At 35.8% G+C, this 25,811-nt stretch overlaps 5 protein-coding genes across 6 annotated transcripts; 3 read left to right on the top strand and 2 right to left on the bottom strand.

Annotated features, from left to right (window-relative positions):
• Window positions 1-124: 124 nt before the first annotated feature.
• Window positions 125-2,187, bottom strand: LOC105162792 (RING-H2 finger protein ATL60). Its single transcript, XM_088880827.1, has one exon. It carries the CDS (start codon window positions 1,509-1,511, stop codon window positions 618-620), a length of 894 nt encoding a protein of 297 aa, XP_088736953.1. The 5' UTR covers window positions 1,512-2,187; the 3' UTR covers window positions 125-617.
• Window positions 2,188-5,398: 3,211 nt separating this feature from the next.
• Window positions 5,399-9,305, top strand: LOC105162786 (uncharacterized). The gene is made up of 7 exons (XM_011080908.3): window positions 5,399-5,648; window positions 5,935-6,399; window positions 6,488-6,540; window positions 6,928-6,965; window positions 7,273-7,591; window positions 7,875-8,185; window positions 8,471-9,305. Exons 1-7 carry the CDS (start codon window positions 5,636-5,638, stop codon window positions 9,093-9,095), a joined length of 1,824 nt encoding a protein of 607 aa, XP_011079210.1. The 5' UTR covers window positions 5,399-5,635; the 3' UTR covers window positions 9,096-9,305.
• A 786-nt stretch (window positions 9,306-10,091) lies between these two features.
• LOC105162777 (O-fucosyltransferase 36) lies at window positions 10,092-12,765 on the top strand. 2 transcript variants are annotated; one of them, XM_020693380.2, is made up of 3 exons: window positions 10,092-11,584; window positions 11,667-11,905; window positions 12,261-12,413. In XM_020693380.2, exons 1-3 carry the CDS (start codon window positions 10,278-10,280, stop codon window positions 12,278-12,280), a joined length of 1,566 nt encoding a protein of 521 aa, XP_020549039.1. In that variant the 5' UTR covers window positions 10,092-10,277; the 3' UTR covers window positions 12,281-12,413. The 2 variants fall into 2 exon arrangements, with proteins under 2 accessions (XP_020549039.1, XP_011079203.1); XM_011080901.3 differs by having other exon boundaries at window positions 10,094-11,584; window positions 11,667-11,916; window positions 12,261-12,765.
• Window positions 12,766-14,004: 1,239 nt separating this feature from the next.
• On the top strand, window positions 14,005-18,503 carry LOC105162770 (26S proteasome regulatory subunit 7A). Its single transcript, XM_011080893.3, has 10 exons — window positions 14,005-14,188; window positions 14,917-14,998; window positions 15,231-15,322; window positions 15,416-15,493; window positions 15,697-15,758; window positions 16,282-16,426; window positions 16,529-16,747; window positions 16,831-17,012; window positions 17,614-17,789; window positions 18,119-18,503. The coding sequence occupies exons 1-10, from the start codon at window positions 14,102-14,104 to the stop codon at window positions 18,274-18,276; spliced, it is 1,281 nt and encodes a 426-aa protein (XP_011079195.1). The 5' UTR covers window positions 14,005-14,101; the 3' UTR covers window positions 18,277-18,503.
• Window positions 18,504-19,649: 1,146 nt separating this feature from the next.
• Window positions 19,650-24,960, bottom strand: LOC105162764 (protein STRUBBELIG-RECEPTOR FAMILY 6). The gene is made up of 16 exons (XM_088883887.1): window positions 24,440-24,960; window positions 23,531-23,663; window positions 23,364-23,435; window positions 23,208-23,273; window positions 23,055-23,126; window positions 22,880-22,951; window positions 22,634-22,705; window positions 22,494-22,559; window positions 22,345-22,407; window positions 21,955-22,277; window positions 21,567-21,850; window positions 21,016-21,281; window positions 20,697-20,832; window positions 20,433-20,551; window positions 20,190-20,346; window positions 19,650-20,100 (listed from the first exon to the last, which is right to left on the bottom strand). Exons 1-16 carry the CDS (start codon window positions 24,522-24,524, stop codon window positions 20,020-20,022), a joined length of 2,067 nt encoding a protein of 688 aa, XP_088740013.1. The 5' UTR covers window positions 24,525-24,960; the 3' UTR covers window positions 19,650-20,019.
• Between the last annotated feature and the right edge of the window lie 851 nt (window positions 24,961-25,811).

Below are 25,811 nucleotides of genomic sequence, written 5' to 3'. Positions count from 1 at the left end.
TCCCTATCTCATATTAAATAAGTTATTCCCAGTCATCCATAGCAAATTTTTACCAAGCTTTTTAAAAGCAGAAGACAAACCTGCGTGGGACTATCAATAAAGAACAAGACCATAGTTGAAAGAATTTCGAAGAAAAATGTCTTCTCATTGTCACTGCTTGCAATACAAAGTAACTACTAAGGTTTCAATCTAACACTCTTCTGTAAGAGAAGATGGAAATACTCCTTCTTCAAACAGAGAAGCAAACCTATATCTATGCAACAAACAGCACATTCAGTTCTTCTATGCTTGTATATGACTGTTTCCTGAAACATGAAAGAGCTTCAGTTCAAACTAGGACATGGAAGACACAGGTTCCAAGCTGCAAGCTTTCATCTTCATCAAGAATTAAAGAACATCAATGGACGAATAAACATGTTCTTACTCGTCTCGAATAAATAGTGGAAGTCCCATATATATCCACTCTGAGTAGGAGTAAATTTTTGTGCTGGTAGAGTTCATCACAGCCAAATGCCAATGAAGACCATTTTATTCTAATCACCTTCAACTAGCATTTCATCCATCTGATCCAACCAATGCACATATGTATATCACATGAACACGTTTCAATGAAGCAATCAACTTTGTGCTCTTCCTCCTTGTTCCAAATCCAAGTTTCTTGGACTAGAAGGATTAACCCTTCTATTACCACTCAAGAGCCTCTTCAGTGTCCTGAATCTCGTTGGCAATGGAGATTTCTGTTCTTCCTCTTCGTTTACCTGCCTTGGAATATCGATCACCAACATCCCATCAGGCCTGTTGCCCGTTGGTGCGGTCGATGATGATGATGATGAACTTGATGATTCTCCACTACCTTGATGATCTTCCTCCATACAAGGACCGAACGAGCTAACTTGATTATCGTCCCCCCAAAATAACACATTGGTTGGGAAACTTGGAGCTTCTGTTGAAGAAATGTTAACACCTGAATTCTCCCCTATTGGAGCTTGAAGAACATCCTCCAATGTTGCATCAGTAGATGAATTTGATTGTTTCTGGCTTGCAACAGGGTTTCTACAAAGGGGGCAAGTGGAATGTGATTGGAACCACATGTCTATGCAATCCACATGGAAGCCATGATTGCATTTGGGCAAAAGCCTGGCTTTTTCACCTTCACAAACCTCACACAAGCACACTGCACATTCCAATCCATCTTTGAATTCTTTAGGATCAAATGTAATAACAGGTATGGCTTTGAGGACGCAAGGGTCTAGACCACGCCGGAAGGCGGACACAACCATTAGTTCTTGTTGGCCAGCTGCAAACTCAAGGCCGCGGCGGCGGCGCCTGGTGGTGGTGGCTGTGGTGTTTTCTTGGCGGCGAGACCAAAACCATCTGGCATAGAGGTGAAGGCAGAAGACAAAGACTATAACAAACAAGAGGAGGATTATTGCCACCACCATGATCTTCCCTGTCAGCTCCATGGCACCTGTACCACCTAATACTCCACTGCTATCTCCTGAGCTCCCCATTTCATGAAAACTAGAGTTTTTTGGAGAAATTTTAGGTTCTGACAAGAGAATCAAGATGGGATTTCTTGAAATAATAGGCAAATTTCAACAAAAGGCAATCTTGAAAAGAACAGCTGAGCTGATGTAATTGGAAATCCACTCAAACCAGAACTAAGATGAGAGTTTTTAGTAAAATCTCAGAATTTCACTTCAATGTGAAGTGCATCCAAATACCACCTGAATTTTGAACTCTGAGAACAAAAGAAAATGAGAAACAATCAAAGAAATTCTTGAGATATCAAGAACGAAAGAAGCAAAGAAACGATGGAAGTTTGGATTTCAAATATCCAACAAGATGCAACTTTGAGAAGAATTTATTGGTTGGTTATACATATATAAAGTGAAATTCCAAGAAACTCCTATTGGTAGAAGAAGAGATTGTGGATGACGACTTGGAACTGAGAAAGGGACATCAAAATGGAGGAATACAATGTTGAGCAGTCAGCGCAGACAAGAGAGGATTCATGGGGAAGAAAATGAAACTTGTGAAAGGTGGGGCTGAGGCAGAGGAAGAAGACTAGGACTAGGAGACTAGGAGGAGGATAGTAGGAGAGACGAAGAAGAAATCAACTGATATGGGGTGGGGTGGGGGTGGGTGGCTTCTTTTCTGTTGACTAGTGTTGTGGCGTTGGTTTGGGAGGAAGGGCAACCACCCTTGACTTTTCTCCCTTTTTTGACCATTGAAACAGCAATTTTTGAGGTTTTTATCCTAGTATTTGAGGGCTGAATATTGCAATAACTAGTTCTTGGATGTGATTTTAGATGCTTCCTCATGTCTTCTTCGTAGTAGGTTGGAGGAGCTCCTCACTCAATTACTTCTCTCTATTCAAAACAAGACTTCTACATGTTTTTGTTTTCAGTTTTCAGACAAATTCATCTGCAATAATTTTAATTTAAACTATTTTAAGAGTTTGATTTACAACATCTGATGATGGCTTCCAATTTGGATAAGCCCTCTTAACTTATTTGATCTTGAAAGTGTAGCAGTATAATTCGGCTTTATCCCACGTTTTATTCAATCAGATAAATATTAATAAAAAAATATTAATTTATACTGTCGAATCCTATTAATTATTTATTTCTCCACAAAAGTTCAAAAAAAAAAGCCCTTAAAAAGATCGAAAGTTGGTCATTCACGTTCAATTTTTGCTAGTTTACTAAAATGAAAAGAAATTTTCAAATGTGAGTTTGAAAAATGTAAGATGATCATTTATCGTATGATATCTTAAATATGACTAAACACACACAATTCCTTACCTACGCAAGCAAAAAATTATATTTTCTTTCGATCCAATTTATTTCTCTCTGTATCATTCAAAAAAGACAAAAAAAAATTTAGAATAATAAACATTGTCTAGAATTACTCTCAAATTCGAACCCGTAACTGATGATAGAACTAGAATAGAGATTTTTTGCTTCCTACTCACGCGAGCCCATATCCTTGCTTCTATATCAATCTCTACTTCTGATCTAATTGTCCCCCAAGATTTTTTTTTTTTTATTTTCTTTACCCTCTAAAATTTCAACTGATTAATGATATGCTGAATGGACCCTATATAATTTATTAACTTGGCCCATGCAGTTTGAATGCTTCAAAAAATTCTTATTCAAATTAGATTTAATCGAATCAAATTAATTCTAAAAAAATACAATACATTTATCATGTGATTGATCATTTTTTTTTAATTGTATACCAATTACACGACAGATATTTTGTATTTACTATATAATAGATTCAAGTCCGACCAAATCAACCTAAATTAAAATTTTTTGTATACTTCAATTTGGGGTTAAGCCTAAAATTAAGTGAATAGTGAGGGGGTTGGGGGCCCTCCCATGGAATAATATGGGTTAAATATCGAATTAAGACAAAATGATGAATTTGAAATTATTCTCCGTTCCTAATCAATAGTAATAATGATAACCATCAACGATGTCTTAATTTAATCATTGAGACTCAAATTTTACGAACAAATTCAAAATCATGATTTTAACTCTTATAAGATCTATGTATATTTTTTTCACTTTATGTGTGTTTTATTTCATGATTCTTTATTATATCAATATATTAATTGAATTAATATATTTTTTAATTTATTAAAATATTTATATAATGATAACCCTATAGTCTATATGTTCCCTTTACTTCATTTTTCCCGAGACATAAATTTGAAATCAGATGTATCAACTAGTAATAAAGTAGTGCATGTAGCACACCCAAACCAGTGTCCATAATTAAATAAAAAAAAAAGTTCAAAAATATTTTTAAATTAAAGAAATTTAAAATATTCAAATTAAAAAAATAATAATAAATTAGCAGACCAAAAAAGTGAGACATCGAAGTAGTGTTCTCACTTAATAATAAGGTACAACTAATGAGCACAGGACAACATTTAAATAGCATAATAATGCATATATATACAATATTATTAATTAAGGTGGTAATGATTATAATAAAAGCTTTTTTTTTTTTTTGTAATTAATTTGAATAAATATTGTCGACAAAATTATATGAGATCCATAGGATGAAATCATTAATCTTGTAAGAGATCATTGTGGATATTGAGCATTTCTATGTATTAGTTTAAGTGGGTGTCTGCAAATATTTAAATTAAATATTTTTCAAATTAAGTCAAATAAAAATGTTTGGAAATACAATTTTTATTTAGACTTATCGTAAATTAAGTTAAAATAAACTAAAAATTGTAAGCTGACACAAAGATATTTATTGCAATTTAAAATATTTCGGTAAATAAGTTGAACTTTTTATGATTTCTTTTGCCCCCAAAATTTAAATTGATTCAAATTTATTTAAACTAATATTAAGTTTGAATAGTTATGTTTGAATTTGGTTTGATTAATGGTCTGATCAATCTAAAATGAGATTTAATTGGATCAAATTTGAGTCGAGTTTGAATAATTTGATATTTGTAAGTATATTTTATTATTTTTGTATTAATCGAATCGAATTTGAAAACTTACCCAACAGAAAAAATTGCATTAATGAGCTTTTATCAATCAATTTTAATAAAATGTCGAGTAGTTTGATTTAATTTTCAGTCCTGAGTAGCTGCAAAAGAGTTTAAATCGATGCTTTAATTGTGTTTAAATTTTTAAAACTTTTTTTCTAAAAAAAGATTAGTGTTGACAATGTTTTTATTTTTAAAATAAAATTATAACTAAAGTAATTTTATAAATAAGATTTGAAACATTGAGATATATTAGTTAATAGTGAGGAACTAATATCTTGATATTGGGTTTATTTTAAATTTATTAAGTGGTAATACTATTTGAAATATTATTATTTTTAAGAAAATTACAAATGAAAAGTTAGTAAAATATCACTTTTAAAATGAGTTAATTGCCTTTTACACCTTTGTGAAAATATTAATAAAGTATAGAAATTAGTTAATAAAATAAATAAATAAAAGAGGGCAAAGCAATCATTTAAACATTTGGAAAAATTACATTCTCCTCCCATGAAGTTGGCATAAATACTCATAGATTTTCTATAATTCGAAAAATTAAATTTAGACCGCTAAAGTTATTTTCGTATAACAAATAGGTCCATTCCTTAATTAAAATTAACTGAATTTGATGATATTTATCAGTAAAATTATAAATTAAATTATTTTTTTCAAACCCTTTAATTTTAATTTTTTTAATTTTTAATTTTTAATTTAAAAAAGTGTAATTATCCCTAATAAAAATAAATAGAAATTTAAACGGTGAAAAAATAAAATAAAAATGGATTAAATGGGCAGTGTAATTATTCCTAAATAAAAATAAATAGAAATTTAAATGGTGAAAATATAAAATAGAAAGGGAAAAGTTTAGCAAATATCTATCGTTATCTACCGGACACAAAGCAGTAGCACTGGTGGTGTGTGGCTCTCACTCTCACCCTCACTTTCATCTTCTCGAGGTTCAATTTCCTCTTTCACAAAACCATTACCACTGTTCTTTGATTGCACAAAGTGTTAGCGGAGGTGTGGGTGCATGCAATCTCTACAATAAGGGGCGCAGCCATTAATCTCCATATCTGAAAACAGTGCGCTTCGGACTTCTGACTTGATGAGCTCCCCATGCCTTTATTAGGTAACAGGAGAATTATCATACTTTTTCATTTGAGAATTTTTATGGGTTATTTCTTTATTTGAAGTTCTTTGATATGATAAGTTCTCATTTCTTTGTTGTGCATTTGTAATGTGTCCCATTTTTGTCTTTTCGTTGGTTTGCTGCAACCTAAGAATTCTTCTTTTTTTATTGGAATTGTATGCTTTGTGTTTGATTATTTGTGTTGTTTTGATGAAAGATTTGGAGAACTGCTTTGAGTTAGGATTCTTGAAGATTGTACTGAAGTTGTAAAATGTTTGTCTTGCAGATATTGCTATTTCACAGCCTTGTTCTTGTTTCCGCAACAATATATTAGCATTTAGGTCTGAGACTCGCTTTCATAACAAACTTGTAGTTGGCAATGATAGGGGATTGGGATTGGGATTGGGATTGGCGTCTGCATTTTCTTGGAAAAAATTTTGCATCACAGAAACGGTGGGTAGAAATCATAGCTTGGGAAGACTTGAGGTGCGGCGGGGTGGACTGATGATAAAGGCGGTTGCTACCCTTGAAATTGGTAAAGCAACTCACAAAAATGAAGTGGTGAAAGGGTATGAAAACAGGTTGAGGTTGGATATTGATTCGGTAAAGTCTAATTCTCCTGCATTTGAGCCACAATCTTCAAGTGAAGACTCAACAGAATTGGACGAGAGAGAGAGATTGAGACGGATGAGGATTTCCAAAGCGAATAAAGGAAACACACCTTGGAACAAGGGCAGGAAGCACAGCCCAGGTAATGTAATGATCAGCCATTTGGAAGTATTTAAAAATGTTCAGGTTTTTGAGCTTTTAACAAATCCCACTGTGTTAAATACATGCAGAAACCTTACGGCGGATTAAAGAGAGGACTAGGCTTGCAATGCAAGATCCTAAGGTGATGTCATGTAAGAAACAAAGAATGTTTACACGAAATCCAAGATAATTCTGGAAAATATTAGGATATCTGCCATAGTGAACAATGTAATTTGGCTCTTGTGAAAATAACTTGTACCCTATTTCTTGGGAGTAATATGATTTATGCAACTGGTTCAGACTTAAAGGAGACATTAGGAACTTATAAGTTCTTTATTCTTCTTGAACCTTGATATTACTATTGCATCAAGATATTCTTGTGTCTGGCTTACGGGTTCTACTCCTTGAACTTGATTCTATTAGTTTATCAGTCTATTCAATTTGTAAATGTTCGCTTGTCGACATGAACTTGCCTTTTATATTTATATTTTCCACTGTAGAATGTTACTCATGTTTTTCGCCATCGCAGGTCAAGATGAAGCTAAGCAACATGGGGCATGCTCAAAGGTTGGTTCCTTCTTTCCTTTTGCATTAATATCAGGCTCCATTCTGGTTTCTGCGTTCATAGATGCTTTAGGTGTAAGATGTATCCGTGGAAGTGCTTATGACAATTTATCTTGCATGATACTGATTCATTTCTTGGAGGTTGTTATGGGATAATTCTGAAGCCATCCAAAAATATTTAGACATTGAGGTCCTTGACTTAGCTTATGTTTTATCACCTCTTCTCCCGTCAATAGTCGAACAATGCTTTTGATAAAGTATGCACCCTCTTACAGCGTGTTGTCTTTTCTCTTCTTCGTTTACTGTACAGTGAAGAAACAAGGATGAAAATTGGAGTGGGAGTCCGGCTAGGGTGGGAAAGACGCAGAGAGAAATTGATGCTGCAGGAGAAATGCTACTTTGAGTGGCAGAATCTAATTGCAGAGGCAGCCCAAAAGGGTCTTTCTGGTGAGGAAGAATTGCAATGGGATTCATACAAGACCTTGGATAAACAGCTTGAGAAGGAATGGTTGCAGAGTGTTGAGGAAAGAAAAAATATGCCAAGGCCAAAGGGGAGCAAGAGAGCACCCAAGTCACCTGAGCAAAAGAGGAAGATTTCAGAGGCGATATCTGCTAAATGGGCGGATCCTGTAAGATTGTTGTTTCATATAAAATTATAACTTTCAAGAAGCAAATGCTCATTGAAGTATTTATCTATGTAAAACTAGTTTTTCTTGGTGGAAAAAGTTGTTTGCTTTGTACATAACTCTATCTGCCCTGATTATTTCTGGAGCTTGTAGGTTAACAAATGGTAGTTGTATCTTGATGGCCTTGGCTTCTGTTGGGTGCCAATTTGAGTTGTCCCATGTAGTTACTGCTTATCTTGAATAATTGTTGATTAAACCTTAATCTTTCGTTTATGAATGGTACCAGGAATACCGTAATCGGGTTTGCTCTAGTCTTGCTAAGTTTCATGGAATATCGGAAAGGGTTGAAAGAAAGCCCAGGAGAAAGCCAAGTGGTGATGGGCAGGCTCGAAAAAGAGGTCCGATAAAAAAGGATGAGACTGATAATCTTGTAAAGCGTGAGACTAAGAGCCCAGTCCATCGAGTTAGATCGAAGAGAAGGAAAGCACCATCATACAAGGATCCATTTGCAAGTTCCAAGTTGGAGATGCTGAAAAACATTAGAGCACAAAGAGCTGCTGCTATGAGCAAAAGAAGTGAAGCTATCTGTAGAGCAAAGTAAGATCTTATTGCATGATTCAGTATCCATTTTTGCTATTAATCCATTATCGTATATCAGTTCTCTAGTGGCTATTTCCTGAATGGGATAAAAGGAAAAGGAAACCCAAAATCTTCTGCAGCCTAATGTACCCTCAAATGGTCAGTGGCCAATCCGTGGCAATTCTAATCAGAGAGTTCTTGTTTTCGCAGATCGCTAAACTAGTGTGGACCTAGGATAGCAGTATCCCATATGTTGCAACAAAAATCTGAAAATAGACTGCTTTTTCCCATAAATAATTGCAGGTTATTGATTGCTGAAGCTGAGAAGGCCTCAAAGGCCCTTGAATTAGCAGCGAAGACGAGCCCTCATGTTCAGAAGTCTCTAATGGAAAGCAGGATGCTAATTGCCGAAGCACTTCAGTTTATTGAATCCATCGAGAATGAAGATCCAATCTCTTTGGAAAATGACAATAGTCTTTCAGAGAATTCATCTGAACCAGTACCTCATGTTGAAGAAGATATAGATACAAGTATTCAAACTCCGGATCTCATCAACCATAGTACAGTAAATGGAGTTCACAGCTTATCCTCTAGCAAAACCGAGGACTTCAGTTTCAACAAGTTTGGCTTGCCAGATTTGGTGAATGGAAATTGTTCGAGTTCTTGTCACAATGATCTGCATGAAACCGAGCAAAAGTTTGATCAGATGCATCCTAATAGTTTTCTTTCACTTGAGTTGAACCACACAGTGAATTGCTCCAAATGTACAACGAATCATGCTGATCCTGAACTAAATCCTAACGGAGACACAGAACACACAGAGAAACCATTAGGGGATGGATCGGAGTTCCAATCTGAGAATGTCGAAGCTAAAATAATCAAGAAATGGGTTCGAGGGAGGCTGGTTGAAGTTGTGGAAGAAATATAGTTTAATTACTTCAAGTACTCTAAATTTCATGCATAGTTCTTCCATCTAGCTAGAAAGTATAGTGTAATATAGCTGCTTATATCAAATTTTTGGCGCACAAATAATACTGAATCTCAAACAAGTTAGTTTGACAAAGTGAGAGTTGAGGATTGTATTTCATGTGTTAATCATATCACAAGTGAAGATGTTAACGTCGTCTTGTTATCTTCATTGTTTTGCTTGCCTTCTCATCTTTGGCTCTCTTATATCATCTCCATTTCTGTTTCATCCTTTAGCAAAAGAAAAGTCAACCAATACATTTGAAAATGAGATATTCTATATATATATATATATATATATATATATATAATGACATGTTTTACATGTTCATTTTCAGGTTAATAACATTTAAACTCTTTCTGAAAAGTGAAATTATACTTTCTTCAAAAAAATTTCAAAATTATATTTACATGCCTTTTAAAAATTTACTATTTACATTCAACCCCTTTTTGAGGTTTGGATGAAAAATACTGATGCTAGCAAAAAAAAAAAATGACATAAATTTTAAGTTTTATATGAGAAAAGGGGAAAAATATAATGACGTTAACCTTATTCCATATGTATATTTTACGTTTATTCTTTTATAAATACAGAAAAATATATATGAAAATGATAAATAAAAGGTGAAATTAAATATTCATGTAACTTTTTTTTCCTAACGTTAGTATTTTCTATTCAAACTCTGACGAAAATGAGTCACCCTTTTTTTAAAAATTATAATTTTATATTTTTAAAAAGGGTCTAAATATAATTACACTATTAATTGTTTCGACGAACCTTTGAAGTGTGCTACTCAAAAAATCAAATTTAATAATTTATTGGGTTAAAGCCCTTTTTTTTTTGTTGAACACAAAAAGGCTAAAATTTGTTGTTGGGCCGGGCCGGTAGCTCAAAATGCAGTAAAATCCAGTTAGATGGGCTGCCCTATGAAGCCCAGGCAATATCATGGTCCGGTAATGGATCACTGTCCACCGACGATTTCTCCTCCGATCATCTCTTACTTCGCCCAATCTCGCGCTCTCACTCTCTCTCTCTCGCATAAACTGCAAAAGTTTCCACACAGTTAGTGCGCTATTGTGTGCTTTTCTCCATATCCATGCATTGACATCATCTCCGTTTTGAGAGAAAAAGTGACTCCCAACGATGGATCCTGAGGCCTCCGACGAAAAGGACGATCGCCAGCATCTAATTAGCCAAAGCGGTAGGCCGAATGACGTATTGAATTCTCCGAATAGCAGGCGTCCTTCAACTTTTCAAATCGATGATGGTCTCAAAAGCCCATTTTCCGGGGTCTGCCGCAGGTTCAAAAGCCGGTGTCTTGTCGCCATTTGTCTGCTTGTGCCGATTTTGGTTCTGTGTTTTACCATCGATTTCAAGAATATGTTGCCAATACGCTTTCCGAGGATTGAGGTTCTTACAAATAGTAGCATTCCAGTTAACCGGATGCGCGGCTCTGAATTGCAAGCTCTGTATTTGCTTAAGCAGCAGGAGTTTGAGCTTTTTAAGATGTGGAATTATACCGCATTGGTGAATAAATCAGAACTAAACTTAGTAAATAGTAGTACTTCGTTGAATATGAGTTCTGCTAATCATGATGCGGCAGCTTCGCCGTCGTCTTCACTGTTGGAAGACCTGAAATCTAGGATTTTTAGCCAGATTTCATTGAACAAGCGAATCCAGGGTGTTTTGTTGTCATCGCAGGAAAATGGGGATAAAGTGGATTTGTATGAGAATTACACGGATGCGAATTTTTTGGGCTGGAATAGGTGTGGGAAGGTGGACCAGAGGTTATCTGAGAGGAGAACTATTGAGTGGAAGCCAAGATCGGACAAGTATTTGTTTGCCATTTGTGTTTCTGGACAAATGTCTAATCACTTGATCTGTTTGGAGAAGCATATGTTTTTTGCTGCTCTGCTTGATCGGGTTTTGGTGATCCCGAGTGCAAAAGTTGATTATGAGTTTCGAAATGTCTTGGATATAGAGCATATCAATAAGTGTTTGGGAAGGAAAGTTGTGGTGACATTTGAGGAGTTTGCAGAGAGTAAGAAGAACCATCTGCATGTTGATAAGTTCATGTGTTATTTCTCATTGCCGCAGCCGTGTTTTGTGGATGATGACCATGTAAAGAAGTTGAAAGGTTTAGGTCTCGCTTTGAGCAAGATTGAGGCTGTCTGGGAGGAAGATGTTAAGCAGCCAAAGCAAAGGACAGTCCAGGATATTTTGGCAAATTTTTCATCTGATGATGATATTATTGCAATTGGAGATGTGTTCTTTGCTGATGTCGACAGACAGCGGGTGATGCAGTCAGGTGGTCCTATTGCCCACAAATGTAAGACTTTGATTGAGCCGAGTCGGCTTATTTTGCTCACAGCTCAACGTTTTATTCAGACATTCTTGGGGAAGGACTTTATAGCTCTCCACTTCCGGCGCCATGGTTTCTTGAAGTTCTGGTATTTTTCCATTCCTTAGGCCTTCTTACATTTTTATGTTATTCAATGTAGAGTCCAACAGAATTTGTTCAATGGGTTTCAGCAATGCCAAGCAACCAAGTTGTTTTTACCCTGTTCCTCAAGCTGCAGATTGCATCAATCGAGTGGTTGAAAGGGCTAATAGTCCAGTGATATATCTTTCTACAGATGCTGCGGACAGTGAAACTGGCTTACTGCAGTCACTTGTCATCTGGAATGGGAAGACCATACCTCTTGTTCAAAGACCTGCTGTTAATTCAGCTGAAAAGTGGGACGCTTTACTATACAGGCATGGGCTTGAAGGTGATTCTCAGGTGATATTTAGTGTTGGTTTTTTAATTGCATTATTTGTGTGTTGCATGAGTGTTGATTCTGATTTTTCCTAAAGAATTCTGTTATTCATATCACAGCTTGGAGAACATATTTTGCATGATAAGAAATCAATGGACTCAGCTCTTATCTTGACTTCTCTATAGATCTCTTATATCCAGTTGAGGCTCTTATTATGACATCCTAATGAGAGTGGAGGCCCTTTTATGTACAAGTGGAGCTTGTTTGATTACTGATGTCTGTTAACCTTGTTTGTGAATTCTTGGAGTTCATGTATTTCAGCATCATAAAGTTTATCTAACGCTGGAATTTCAATTTCATCACGAAGGTGGAAGCTATGCTGGATAAAACTATTTGTGCTTTGTCCACTGTGTTTATTGGATCTTCTGGATCCACCTTCACTGAGGATATTTTGCGGCTGAGGAAAGACTGGGGATCAGCATCAAAATGTGATGAGTACTTGTGCGAGGGCGAATTGCCAAATTTTATTGCAGAAGACGAGTAAATTTGGACATCATATATCCTTATACCATTGAAGAACATCCTGCTGCTTTCTTGCAACTGGAATGAGCAGTTGCTCAAAGATGAGTTGCCTAGCCTAATTAAACTACTCAATTCTTTCATTACTTCCATCATTTACACGGGGACAATAGCCGAACAAGCTAACACTGGTGGTACACTGTCTTAGATTTTTTCTGACATGCGGTGTACCTGGAGAAGGAATATTGGCTGATTTCTTGATTCTTGTTCTAATGATGATGTGATTCTATTTGTGTTGTTCTTGTATACTTCCCTCCCAATTTTGGCTTCGTGGCATTTCTTGCGAATTTCGCGTGCTCTAACCTGTTCTCATTACAGATGACTTGCAACACTTTTGAACTCAGTTGGCTATTAAATAATGAGATTTGACCTATGAAGAACATCTATACTAATTCATAATTGTTTGCACCTGGACCAGGCAGCAATTGATATGTAGCTGCTGATGTTTGTAACCTGTGGAGATGAACAGAGGTTGGACTTATCTGGAGCACCTCAAGGGACTTGAGGAATAAGATTCACAAACTGAGTTTTGATTGTCTCGGAAACATAAATTCAATGTTTGATTACATTTCAGGTTTGGATTGATTTGAAACCAGTTCAAACCCACTCTCCTCAAAACAGATAATGTCAAAAACTTCTAATTACATCATAACATGTATTAATACACATTTTTTGAATCTTTCAAAATTCGAAACTCATTTTTCCAAACCTTACAAAATCAAAATCCATTGAGTTTCACTTGTATTAGCAAAAGATGAATGAAAATATATATTGACTTTCGATAAATTTATTATTGTTGTAGGTCAACTAAATTTGTTCTAACCAAAACACTTCTATATATCTTTACGTTAGTGCGTGTAAGAAGGTATATTGTCATCATTAAAAGAATATTTTGATTGATTTGCAATAAGTGAATAATAATAAGTTAATGGGGATAAATATAAATTTTTATTCAATTTTTTTACTAATATCAATAAATTTAATAATTTTTTATCAATAGGTGAATCTATTTGTTACATAAAAACAAACGACAACAAATGTAAATGCATTTTCTCAAACTATAAAAAAATTTACACTTAAATTTCAAAGAAAGAAAATGTAATTGTCACTCAAATATTATCCGCAGAAGAGTCGACCAAGTAGTCTTGAACTGGACTACTTTCGAGTTGCTCATCGAGGAGGCGAGAGCTGATTCGAAGAAGAAGCTCGAAGCTGACATCTATCGAAGTCAAGAGTTCGCGGCCGGCCATTCCTGACTGCAAGGAGGGAATGGAGTAAGGCTGCTACTGCCCTATACCTATTGAACTAGTTGTTCTGAGTTAGATGTTTAGCTGCTAGGAGCTATGAGTTAGGAGCTCGATGTTAGATTCAACTTTGGGTTGGATTTTTGTAATGGGCTTCAAAGATTAAGACCCATAATTTTATTGGGCCGACTATATATTCCTTCATCTACACTGCAGTTGTGTTCACCGTAAGCCCAATACAACGTGCTCTGCACGTGACCGCCTACCATTTACTGTCCTCCCCATTTTCCTCTTTTGTATTATCAGTATAATTTCTCTACTTCTTGTTCAAGAAAACGTTCTCCCAAAAAGAAATTGTCAAAAATTCTGATCGGGTAATTCGAAAATGGCACCAGAACCTGAGGATGAGATCAAGGACGAGAAGAACCCAAGGCCACTCGATGAAGATGATATTGCCCTCCTTAAGACATATGTACTGTTTTTTTCCCTTCTTGTTTAAAACCCTAATTTTCGGCTATTTTTGTAGACGAGGATTTGAAATTTGTAAGCCTATGTGTTGTTGAACTGATGGTTGAAATGGGTTTCTTGGGGCTACCACTTTGTTGGGTGATAATTAGGATCTAGGATTTGAAGAGTAGGAAATATATTCGTTTATAGTCTTTGCGGAAAGGGAAGGGTGGAGATGGGGCTTTAGGTTATTGTAAGTGGGACTCGGTGAAGATAATTCTTTTACTAAAAAGTTTCTGTTTTTCATTTTTTTAATCTTTTTCTTAGTTTACTCAATGAAGATGTCAAATTAAGTGATTCCTTTATGGATTGAGAATTCTAGCAGCGATTTTGCTCGTATGGATCTGGCATAAAAATACTAGGTCGAGAATTCTGATTAATATCTTTCTTTCAATTTGAATAACTTATAATTTTGGCAGACTATTCATTTGCATAAAATTCCTTTTTTTGTTTATTTTCCTGCTTATTTTTGTTTGAAACTATTGTCTGTGCTTGAAGTAGTTTCTTTGCATTGAATTTCATGTAATGCAACTGAGAAAAAAGTTTTGGATAATAGGACATCTGCAATGTTTTCATATCCAATTTATTAGTATAAGCGTTAGCAATGATAATTCATTCATGTTTTATACTTGGCCATCAATGGAATGTTGTAAACTGTCTCTTCTATTAATCTTCATGAAATGATATGTCCAGGGCTTGGGACCTTATTCTACAAGCATAAAGAAAGTTGAGAAGGAAATCAAGGAGATGGCGAAGAAGATTAATGATCTATGTGGTTTGTTTCTTGGACCTATCAGTGTCTGTTATTCTGATCGTTGGCTTTTTAAGAGAATTTCTCATAATTAATATCGGGACAGAGTGCTTATTGGCATCCGGTGAATGTTATTGATCAATCTCAATAGATGTGGCCGTATAATTCCATGGTCCTTTGTGTCTAGCACAAGTGGCATGGCTTTTGTTGCTTTCTACTTTATGGGAAGACTTTGTTGAATTTCTCTATATGTTAGGTATCAAGGAATCTGACACTGGTTTAGCTGCTCCCAGCCAATGGGATCTTGTTTCTGATAAGCAAATGATGCAGGAGGAACAACCTCTTCAGGTAGGGTTTTTTGTTCATGTGGTTGATTGTTGAACTTGTCCCCGTCCATCTTATTCATATGTTTGTAGGATATTACTTTTTTTCTGTGGCTAGGTTGCAAGGTGTACGAAGATAATCAATCCTAACACTGAAGATGCAAAGTATGTTATCAATGTCAAACAAATTGCAAAGGTAGTTTTTCTTTTATAGCTTTTCTAGGTGTCCTGTTTCTTTTTTTTTTTTTTTCTTGGGGGGGAGTGTATCTGTGTGCGCATTCCATCCATCAATACTGCCTCCATATCACCAGCACTAAGGGTATAAGGGGTTTCATGTAATTTTTCTTATGTTTGTTATCCATTATATTTAGTTTATTTTGTGCACGTTCCATCTTGCAGTTTGTTGTTGGCCTAGGTGATAAAGTTTCACCTACTGATATTGAAGAAGGCATGAGAGTTGGGTAAGCCTTTTATATCTTGGTTTTGTCTTCAGTCTTTGAGCTACAAAGAGTTTTATGATTGCTTCCGGAGCTTATGACTTGTCATTTCTTGTACTCAGTCATCTTTCGCATGCTATGATTTTGTGGAAATTTGACCCATTTTTGGTCTAGTTCTGCAAAATGTTGCATTGTCCATGTGTTGATGTCTTCATCTACCAAGGGCAATTTGTCTAGCAAAGCAACTTAGAAAAAATCCTTAACTGTAAAGTTTCTACAAATTTTGAGTTGCAACTCTAAGGGACTGTTTTAAGGTAGGGCTGTGTAAACAAAATCTTGATAGGATATTTCGTACCTTAAATGTTGTAGTTGTACCACTAACTCCTTATTTTATGTGATATCATTGACATGAGTCCTTTAGCTTTTATTTTACTCCATTGACAGGTGGACAGGAGAATAGTTTCAAGCATGACATAATAAGCTTATGCTGCTATCATATTTGCTGAAGCTATTATGTATGCAGTTTGACACTACATTTTTTTGGCAGAGTTGATCGAAATAAGTATCAAATCCAGATTCCCTTGCCTCCAAAAATTGATCCAAGTGTTACGATGATGACAGTGGAGGAAAAGCCAGATGTAACCTATAATGATGTTGGTGGATGTAAAGAGCAGATTGAAAAGATGCGGGAGGTGTGTATATCAATATTCTTTTCAAATGATTCCACAAAATCTTTGAGTGGAAATTCCACTTTGCTCTTTCGGTGCTCGTATATCTAATTGTTTCTATACTAGGTTGTTGAGCTGCCCATGCTTCACCCTGAAAAATTTGTGAAGCTAGGGATTGATCCTCCAAAGGGTGTACTGTGCTATGGTCCTCCCGGTACTGGTAAAACTCTGCTGGCCAGAGCTGTGGCAAATAGAACTGATGCATGCTTTATTCGAGTTATTGGAAGTGAGCTTGTCCAAAAATATGTTGGCGAGGGAGCTAGGATGGTTCGCGAACTATTTCAGGTCCAGTCTTCCGCACATTTTCTGTTTTTTATATATCGTGGAGTTTTACTTAGCATCTGATTAATTTTTTATGCATGTGGCAGATGGCACGCTCTAAAAAGGCATGCATTGTATTTTTCGATGAAGTAGATGCCATTGGCGGTGCACGGTTTGATGATGGAGTGGGTGGAGACAACGAGGTCCAGCGAACCATGCTTGAAATTGTAAACCAGCTTGATGGATTTGATGCTCGTGGCAACATTAAAGTTCTTATGGCAACTAACAGGTGAAATTTGACTTCTGTAATTTGCCTCTTACATTGAAGATTATTAATGGGGTTGAGCAATTTGTTTGCTCTTGTGAGTTCTGGGAAAGAAAAATGTCAAGAAAATATAGAACTTGTCTGGGAGTGATTTATTTGATAAAGAAGCTGCACCATTATTTTTAAATCCTTTCTTTTACTTTTTTCCCCTTTATAATGACTTTGGATTTCTCGACCGGCTATAGTTTTTGCAATGTTTCTACTTTTGGTTGGTGTTGATTTTCTCTTCCTACAGATGGTACTTGATATTCTCATTGTTACTGTTATACATACAGCCTAAAAGCGTTCGATGCATAATAATTGATTGCCTTTATGCATCATATTCCTTTAATTGTTTTACTTATGGCATTGATTATCTCAATTATTGTGGACGTTTCCTTTGTACCACATGTGCCCCGCAGTGCGGAATGGGTAGACTGTTTCTTATTATCAACATAGGCTTGTTTTTTCCTGGTTCATTTTATCTTTTTTAAATTGGTTTTGATGCTAAGACCAAATGCTAAATCTAGGTCTGGTTCCTGAAGAAATCAGCTTATTTTAGTTATGGCTTTCTTTATTATTCCAGACCTGATACTCTTGATCCGGCGCTCTTACGTCCTGGACGGCTGGATCGCAAAGTAGAGTTTGGACTGCCTGATCTAGAGAGTAGGACGCAGATATTCAAGATACACACACGAACAATGAATTGCGAGAGGGATATTCGGTTTGAACTACTTGCCCGGCTTTGCCCAAATTCTACTGGTAAAGATTTGTCTTTTTTACATTTAGTTATTATCAGATCAATCCATAGAGTTTCAGACTTTCAGTTCATCGCTTGAGTTTTAATCCCTGTTGTAGTAAGTTAGATGCCTTTGCATTGGCTTCCATTGAGTATATCTTAATGGACACTTGCTCTGGAAAATAATGTCTTAATACTATGTTCGTAAGCTCCATAGATAAAAGTATGAATTTACCTGGCCACAACATTGCAGTTTACATGGTTTTAAGTTTAGCAGCTATCCTTTCTGTGCATTGCATTCTGGATGATATCTTGCAATTATTCATTATTTGTTCGCTGGTCTTATTTACAGGAGCTGACATAAGAAGTGTGTGCACTGAGGCTGGTATGTATGCTATTCGCGCAAGGAGGAAAACTGTCACGGAGAAAGATTTCTTAGATGCTGTAAACAAAGTGATCAAAGGCTACCAGAAATTTAGTGCAACCCCAAAGTATATGGTTTATAATTGATAGCTTTTCTTTGTTGAATTTCACTTTGCTGTAATATGCTGGCATCATGGGTACTTTTGCATGGGGATCGCCTCTCACCTGCTGTAACTGTGGTGGAGACGTTTCTACTTCTAGTGTGTATGCCAATCTGCTGACTTTGGCTGTATTTTCATTTATTTCTGTCAAAGTATTCCCAGCAAACTTGAGTGTATTATGCAGTCTTAAAATTACAGGTTTCTCATTGTTGATGTGATTGATTGTCAGAAGCTAGCTTAATTTGATACTGAAGTCTAGTGAAAATGCAATGTTAAAGAGCCATGTTAATGGTTTTTGTTTACTCATGGCAAAACTCTGTTGCTCCTGAGATGCGGGATGGTAGTTGGTTATGGAGATCTGAGAGGACAATGTTAAAAAGGAGGCTTCTTGGTCTGAGACTGGAGAGAGTTTGTGCCATGACCTCTTCATTCTAATCTTAGTTGATTTCATTCTCAATTTTCTTCATTCTTGTGTTTGGATCAATAAGTTCAGTGTGGAAAAGGAGAAGAAAGAAAGCAACACAGTTAAATTATTTAGGGTTAATTATATTTAGACCCTTATGAAAATATGAAGTGTAACTTCACCCCCAAAAAAGTTTGAAAATCACATTTCGAAAATTTTAATGGAAAAATGTTAATGTCAGCAAAAAAAGCTGCATAAATTTTTAATTGTATTTTGAATTTAATATTTTCATATAATATTTTTATATTTATAAGGGACGGGTGTTATATATATGAAGTCAAAATAGTATAAAATAAAGTATTGTTTTTTATTTATAGTCACCGGATAAGAAGTAATATTTATGAACGGAAAAATTAGTTATTTTTTAAAAAAAAATTTTATTTCCTATATATAGGATGAGGTTAATACTATTGTTGCATATAATTTTTGAAGCATTGGATCAAGTACTTGAACAAGAAATAAATGTGATAATGATGTTAACCTTGATCCATATATAGAAAGTAAAAAAAGCACAAAAAACTTATTAGTTTTTTCATTCATTTATGGCTATTTTCTCTCCATTGCCTATATCTGGGAGCAATGTTGTATTCACCTTTTTCATTTGATATATATTATAAGAAATTTTAAATAAGGGGTGAAATAGAAAATTTATATTTTTTTTTGTTGACGTTAGCATTTTCTATTTCAAATCTCAATTAAAGGGGATCAGTTGTAAACAGATAATTTTTCAGTGGAGTTTAAGTATAATTTTAAAATTTAATAGTGGAAAGTATAATATCGCATTTTTTAAAGGGGTAATTACAAGGTATTGTGTCAAACATGCTAAGATTACTACTCTTTGGGAAATGGCATGCTTAAGATTGAGCTTCCACCTAGTTAAAAAGCATGAAATCAAGTTGATATTATACCATGGGAATGCCCATTCTGGCTCCAAACAAGGTTAATCATCCAAGTTGTGGATATATCTTGCCAAAAGTCTTCAAGCCCTTTTAACAGAATTCTTGGCAGTTTGGCAACAAAGCTTGTTAGCTTACTGGTATCAAGTGCCAAATAGCAAGAAAAAAAAACCTTCAAATCCAATCCTCAACTATGACTAATCTTATCCTCAAATTTTCTACCCTGATACAAGGCAGTGTAGCAGACAGCTGAACCATCAGCACAAACTGTCTCCTCTCTTCTTTCAGGGCTCTGAGTTTTGGCAGCCAATAATGCAGTTTAGTCTCACGCGTTTCATTTCCACCATGAACTGCATTTTTAGTTAGTTCTCTAGCTCATATTTGCTTGTTCCACCAACCGAACCAATGACTCAACCACTTCTGACATGGGCGGCCTGAACTCAGGCTCCGGCTGCCACAACCATAATCAAACACGATTAGTCATTAACAAACTGCAACGAAATGAAATTATGGAATTTGATGGAACTATAGAATCAGTACCTGGACGCAAAGAGCAATTACATCAGCAAAACGGGAGAGAGACTTGACAGGATAAAGCCCATCTAGCGCAGGATCAACCATCTTAGCAAGAGCATCAATATCGTGGAGCTGAGGGGTTGCCCATCGAGCTAAAGATTGCTCCGTTCTTGGCCTTGAGCTGTGGCAGAAATGAACATTGATGAACTCTGTTAGGCTCAAATCACGGCATCCTGTCATATATATTCGACATGAGATCAGATGTACCTATCAAATGGTGTGCGTCCGCTAAGCAGTTCCAACATTACAACCCCAAAGCTGTATACATCACTCTTAATTGTATACTGACCAGACATGGAAACCTCAGGTGCATTGTAGCCAGATGCCTGCAAATGCTCCATGTTACTTATGGAAACACAATCCTATATATTTCCATCTACTGACTATCCAAGGATAATAAATGCCAAATTTACTTCAATTTTCCACAATGATATTGCTAGAAAAGAGAGATCAAAGACGTTAGCACTCTACCTGATCTAACGACTCATGGACCAGGCTTGCTAACCCACAATCGGAAAGATGAGCATTGAACTCCATGTCAACTAAAATGTTTGCTGATTTGAAATTCTTGTGGATAACTGATGGTGAACAAACTTCATGCAGATACCTGCAGAGAACGACCTGTTTAGAACAGGAGAATTGCTTGCTGAAATGAAACAGACTAATGAAATGAAATGAACAGCATGATCGATCTCTATGTCCATGAGTATCAAGCAAAGATAAACAGACTGATAAAGTCAAGAAACGAAAAAACGTCACACCAACAGGACAAGTAAGTTTATGAACTTACTCTAGTGCTCTAGCGGCCCCTAATGCAATCTTGACACGGTTATTCCATGTTAATGCCTTGCTTTGGTCATCCAAGAGATGCAGAAACTCATGTAGAGAACCATTTTGATGGAGCTCATAAACAAGCAAGTGTTGTTCATGCTCGGAGCAATATCCTATGAGCTCAGTGACATTTGGGTGACGCAACATGGAAATCTCCGACACAATGTCTATGAAATCTTTGGAATTGGACAGAAAAGGTGACTTGATTTTCTTCACAGCTAAAACCTGTATGTTATGAAGTATCTCAGGCAATTAATTACACAGTGGAAAGTGGAAAGAATTTTAAATGCTTGTTACGAGCATAGAATAGTATATTCAGTATGAAAATCAAATATTTTCGAGTATCTTCTATATCAACCAATTCTAAGTTGGACTGAAATTGTGCTCAAAAGCAGAAAGAGTGAAATACCTGAGCTCAAAGATGCATGCATAGACGAGCTAGAGCTCGACGACTATTAAGACCACAAGTATTTCTAGCTGAAAAATATGACCCATAGAAGGACACAGTACCTGCCCGTCATCCAATTGAGCCCGATAAACACGTCCAAGAGTTCCCTCGCCAATAAGGTTGTCAACAGAGAAACTATCGGTAGCTCTCTGCAAGTCCACTACTGAGTACAATTTGGCATTTATTGGACCTTTTTTGACTTTCTTGGGAGGAGGAACTGGCGGTACAAAAATATCATCATCGTCAAATGATTTAAGATCATCATCAACAGGAGGAGGTTTGAGATCTATCACAACAGGAGTTTCCATTGTGCCTGTCGTAGATGAACTTTGAACAGAGTTCATCCCTGTAGCGAAAAACAGAAGATGTTTCAAAACATTATAAACAACCGCATGTGATCTTACATATTTCTTCAGGAAATATACACATGAAGACAAAACTGGTAAGTACCTTGTGATTGTTGAGAAGCAGGAGGAGCAAAAGGCAGATTATCATGCTTCTCAATGTCTGCGGATGGCTTTCTTGATCGTCTCTTAACAATAAAAAGTGCTATTATTGCTCCAACAATTAAAACAGAGATAACAATTCCGGCTATGGCACCAGCTCCTATACCGGATTTGCTTCCACCACCGCCATTACTTTCACTACCTCCACTATGTAATGAGCTAGAAGTAGCTCCGGATTTTTCATTTTGGTTGGGCGGCCTCCTGGGAGGAGGAGTTCCAGGTGGCGGTGGAGGCGCAGACACATCCTTGAATAAATTACCACTCAATCTGCATTTGCAAGTATTAGGATAAAAACACAAAATTTCTTAAAGTACACACATTATGAGGAACTTACTGCAGGTGTATGCTCTTCAGTTGTTCTGGGATCCGTCCACTGAATTGGTTGTTTTCGATATTGCTGAAAATGATAGCATAAATCAACTCAGTTATCTTAGATGCATGCAATGAAGTACTTTAGGTGGCAATTTCCAAAATGGAACTCACAGATTTTCAAGTGGAAGATTACCAAGGACATCAATGTTTCCGGTAAACTTATTGTTCTGTAAATACCTGCAATATTATGCTGGTTTACCATGACCGTAAATTAGAAGGTAGAATCGTAAGACAAAATCCATTCTACTTACATATTCTTCATGCCAGTCAGGGATTGCAAACTCTGAGGAAGATCCCCGGTCATGCTATTAAAAGAGAAATCCCTGAAGCATAAAAAGAAATTATATAGCTTAAGATGAACCACAAGAGGGAAGAAATATAAAAGACGAAAGATCACATCCTCAGTCATGGGTAGAGTTGATCCATAAGAAGTGGATAACTAAGCAACCGCACCATACTCTTGAACCAAAACAAAACCAGGTACTTCTATCCCTTACAATGTGGAGAGAGCTGTAAGTGAGCCGAACGATATAGCCACTGGACCCTGGATTTGGTTGTGACTTACGTTTCTGCAATTGGAAAGAATCGTCACATTTTGATAGAATTCAAACCTGATGATGTTTTCTAGTTTCATGGGGTTGGGGGGCAAATTCAAGGCAGAGCATGACTAACAGGTATTTCAGAGAAGTCATCAGCGATATGGAATATGGAAGGCCAGCAGTGAAACCATTGCCAGCAAGGTTTCTGCATTTGAAGAGAACAGTGAGATGAGAAAAGAGACAAGATTGACATCAATCACTAATATCATACTAAAATGAAGCTTACAGTCTCTGCACGTTCGGAGGAAGTTGGTAAGGAATCTGGTTTCCGAGGTTATTGTTACTTATGTCGCTGCAAAGTGCAGGAGCAGATATCATCAAGAAAACTCGAAATAATTACTTAATAAACTTAGAGAACCGGGAGATCAGTTTGTTGTCTTACAAAGTAGTTACAGAAGTCAACTTATCGAGCTGGTATCCCATATTCCCGGAGAGTCCTAACCCTGATATATTTCTGATGAAATATACAGAAAAGTGAATCAGACTCCATGTAACAGTGAAGAGATCCGGATAAAACTATGAAGAATTGAAGGGTTCACATGAGATCACATTTCTGTTACTCTTGTGCCTGAGCATGTGATTCCCTTCCAGGACTCCCCACAAGGATCACCACCGCTTGCTTTCCAGTTTGTAAGTTGCTGAGGTGAATTCAAGCTGGTATACAGGATATTGAGAGCAGATGCTGTACATCCAAGTTGTTTTTGGCAAAATTACGGATTCAATTAACCCCAATTTACATCTACACATTAACTTCAACTAGCATTGCAACTGACATTAAAAACGCAAGCAGCAAGAGGGTGCTGAATATGCTTAAAACAGGTCAACTTTGAAGTGGAAACATGGCATTCTTATCACAAAAATGCATTGCCTTAACGACAGAAAGTAATTTTGCGGTTCATCTTCACCTCTTTAAGGAGTCTGAATATAACTCCATTGCATAACAAGAATCTAAACTACTTAAAATAAGACCTGAAAACTTCATTCCGTGAAATTTTCAGGTAATCATTTCCAAAAGGGATTTCTGTGCCATGCTCCCTTCACCATGGATCAAGTGAATGATCAGTTTATACCTAGAAATTCATTTTAACTTAACTAATCTATAAAAATAGGACTAAATGCTTATTTTCTTGGCCCAAGATTTCAAGTGATCATAGAAACAAAATGGTCTTGATGTTGAGCTATTCCAAATATCTGTAACCACAAAAAGGAGCCTAAAAAGCAAAACAACCGAATCATCATGAACTGAAAAAAGACTTGATAATCTTTACCACTTATACAGCTAACTCTCCGTCTCATCTCAGACATGGTTCTTTCCTCACAGAATAAGATAAGAACCAAACCCATAACCCACAAACCCATGAAAACATTAAATATTACTTGGCCAAATTCACGTACATGAACATATATACATACTGAAGAATGATAATGAAAAGGTATATGCTAAAAGAAAGCTCTGACCATCAGCTGGATCTGTGTCCGCATTGATGGAGCTCAGAATGCCGATGAAGACCGCCACCACCACCACTGCCACCTTTTTCACCATCTGTCTTGAGCCAACTCTTCAATCCAAAAGCCCACAAGGAAAAAGGCTTTACCTTTATCAATGTTAAGACCCTTTCTTAACTCTCTCTGTCTTAGGAAATTTCTCTGCAATCCATCTATATATATATCTCAATCATCAATTGTGATAATTAATTAATGTGAACCCCCAAAGAAACCAAATCTGATGAAAGACGATCTGCTTCGAGAATCCAAAACCATCACTTTTCTTCTTTCTATTCCCGATCGACATGCATGCCTTGAAATAGCTATACGTTGCAAGTATACATGTTCATTTTAATTTTATATTTCAACTGTCATACTATATTTGGACATTCTAAGAAGAACAAATTAAACTGCATGTAATGTTATGTTTTTTTAATGTAAACATGATTTTCTTGAAAGAACAAGTAAAATTAAGAAACGGGATTCTAGCTCATCTAATTTCCCGATTCTTTTGCATGCATGTAATTAGGATCGAATGGAATATATATTCAGATCTTTTAAAGATAATGCAGGTGTAGCATTCATATCAATATTACTACTAAATTTAACTACATGTTCTTGGTAGCTGTTATATATACAAGAGAAACTCACGGGACTCACATAAAAGACTTGCATCCCACTTTTCTTTTTCCTCTATATTCAATTCAACAAAATCATCGGATTGAATAGTTATATATATGCATACATAATACATACATATTTATTAGCACTATTTTTTATTATTTTTAACTCTTTTATTTCCGTCCACTACTTTCAATCTACCACTTCTTTCACGTGGAATGTGTTTAAATACAATTTTTGTACCCTATTTTTTGTATTTTGATACTTTGATCCTTTATTTTTGATTTTTTATAATTTTGATTTTTTTAGTGGTTGGAGTTTGCAAACATTGTTGAGAAAATGGGTTTAATTTATTTATATTTACTTCGAAATAAAGAGATCGGCAATGACTAATGGAACGTGTCCATAAGTGTCCTTATTGTGAAAAGAAATTTTTAGTTTGCAAGTTGTTGCCCAGAGATCAAATCCAAAACCAGTCAAATATTTTATTTGAATTTTATTTATATTCGAATATTCACAATTAAATATTCAAATTCAATAATATAAAAGCTAGTCTATTTATAAAATATTTCCTTTTATTAGAATCTGAAATTTTTATTCCTTTGAATAATATAATAGATTACATTTATTGAGTTGGAAATTTGAATATAATAAATGGCATTATTCGTATAAATCACCCAAGAAAATAAATAAAAAAAATAGTGACGTGATGAATATCAAATTA

Source organism: Sesamum indicum, linkage group LG1 (assembly GCF_026168435.1).
Source record: "Sesamum indicum cultivar Baizhima isolate 11 linkage group LG1, ASM2616843v1, whole genome shotgun sequence".
Lineage (NCBI taxonomy): Eukaryota > Viridiplantae > Streptophyta > Magnoliopsida > Lamiales > Pedaliaceae > Sesamum > Sesamum indicum.
Note: the sequence above shows the minus strand (reverse complement) of the source record. Positions and strands in the feature narration are given on the sequence as shown.

What these genes read in the sequence shown, in the direction of transcription:
- LOC105162792 (XM_088880827.1), bottom strand. Translation starts at nt 1,511, where the DNA reads ATGGGGAGCTCAGGAGATAGCAGTGGAGTATTAGGTGGTACAGGTGCC.
- LOC105162786 (XM_011080908.3), top strand. An exon ending in TTGCAATGCAAGATCCTAAG is followed by an intron (nt 6,541 to 6,927) that starts GTGATGTCATGT and finishes TCGCCATCGCAG; the next exon opens with GTCAAGATGAAGCTAAGCAA. An exon ending in AACATGGGGCATGCTCAAAG is followed by an intron (nt 6,966 to 7,272) that starts GTTGGTTCCTTC and finishes TTTACTGTACAG; the next exon opens with TGAAGAAACAAGGATGAAAA.
- LOC105162777 (XM_011080901.3), top strand. Translation starts at nt 10,278, where the DNA reads ATGGATCCTGAGGCCTCCGACGAAAAGGACGATCGCCAGCATCTAATT. An exon ending in CATGGTTTCTTGAAGTTCTG is followed by an intron (nt 11,585 to 11,666) that starts GTATTTTTCCAT and finishes AATGGGTTTCAG; the next exon opens with CAATGCCAAGCAACCAAGTT. An exon ending in GGCTTGAAGGTGATTCTCAG is followed by an intron (nt 11,917 to 12,260) that starts GTGATATTTAGT and finishes TTCATCACGAAG; the next exon opens with GTGGAAGCTATGCTGGATAA.
- LOC105162770 (XM_011080893.3), top strand. Translation starts at nt 14,102, where the DNA reads ATGGCACCAGAACCTGAGGATGAGATCAAGGACGAGAAGAACCCAAGG. An exon ending in AGATTGAAAAGATGCGGGAG is followed by an intron (nt 16,427 to 16,528) that starts GTGTGTATATCA and finishes TTTCTATACTAG; the next exon opens with GTTGTTGAGCTGCCCATGCT. An exon ending in GCTTTGCCCAAATTCTACTG is followed by an intron (nt 17,790 to 18,118) that starts GTAAAGATTTGT and finishes TCTTATTTACAG; the next exon opens with GAGCTGACATAAGAAGTGTG.
- LOC105162764 (XM_088883887.1), bottom strand. Translation starts at nt 24,524, where the DNA reads ATGGTGAAAAAGGTGGCAGTGGTGGTGGTGGCGGTCTTCATCGGCATT. An exon ending in AATCTTCCACTTGAAAATCT is followed by an intron (nt 22,408 to 22,493) that starts GTGAGTTCCATT and finishes TATCATTTTCAG; the next exon opens with CAATATCGAAAACAACCAAT. An exon ending in CTGAAGAGCATACACCTGCA is followed by an intron (nt 22,278 to 22,344) that starts GTAAGTTCCTCA and finishes TTGCAAATGCAG; the next exon opens with ATTGAGTGGTAATTTATTCA.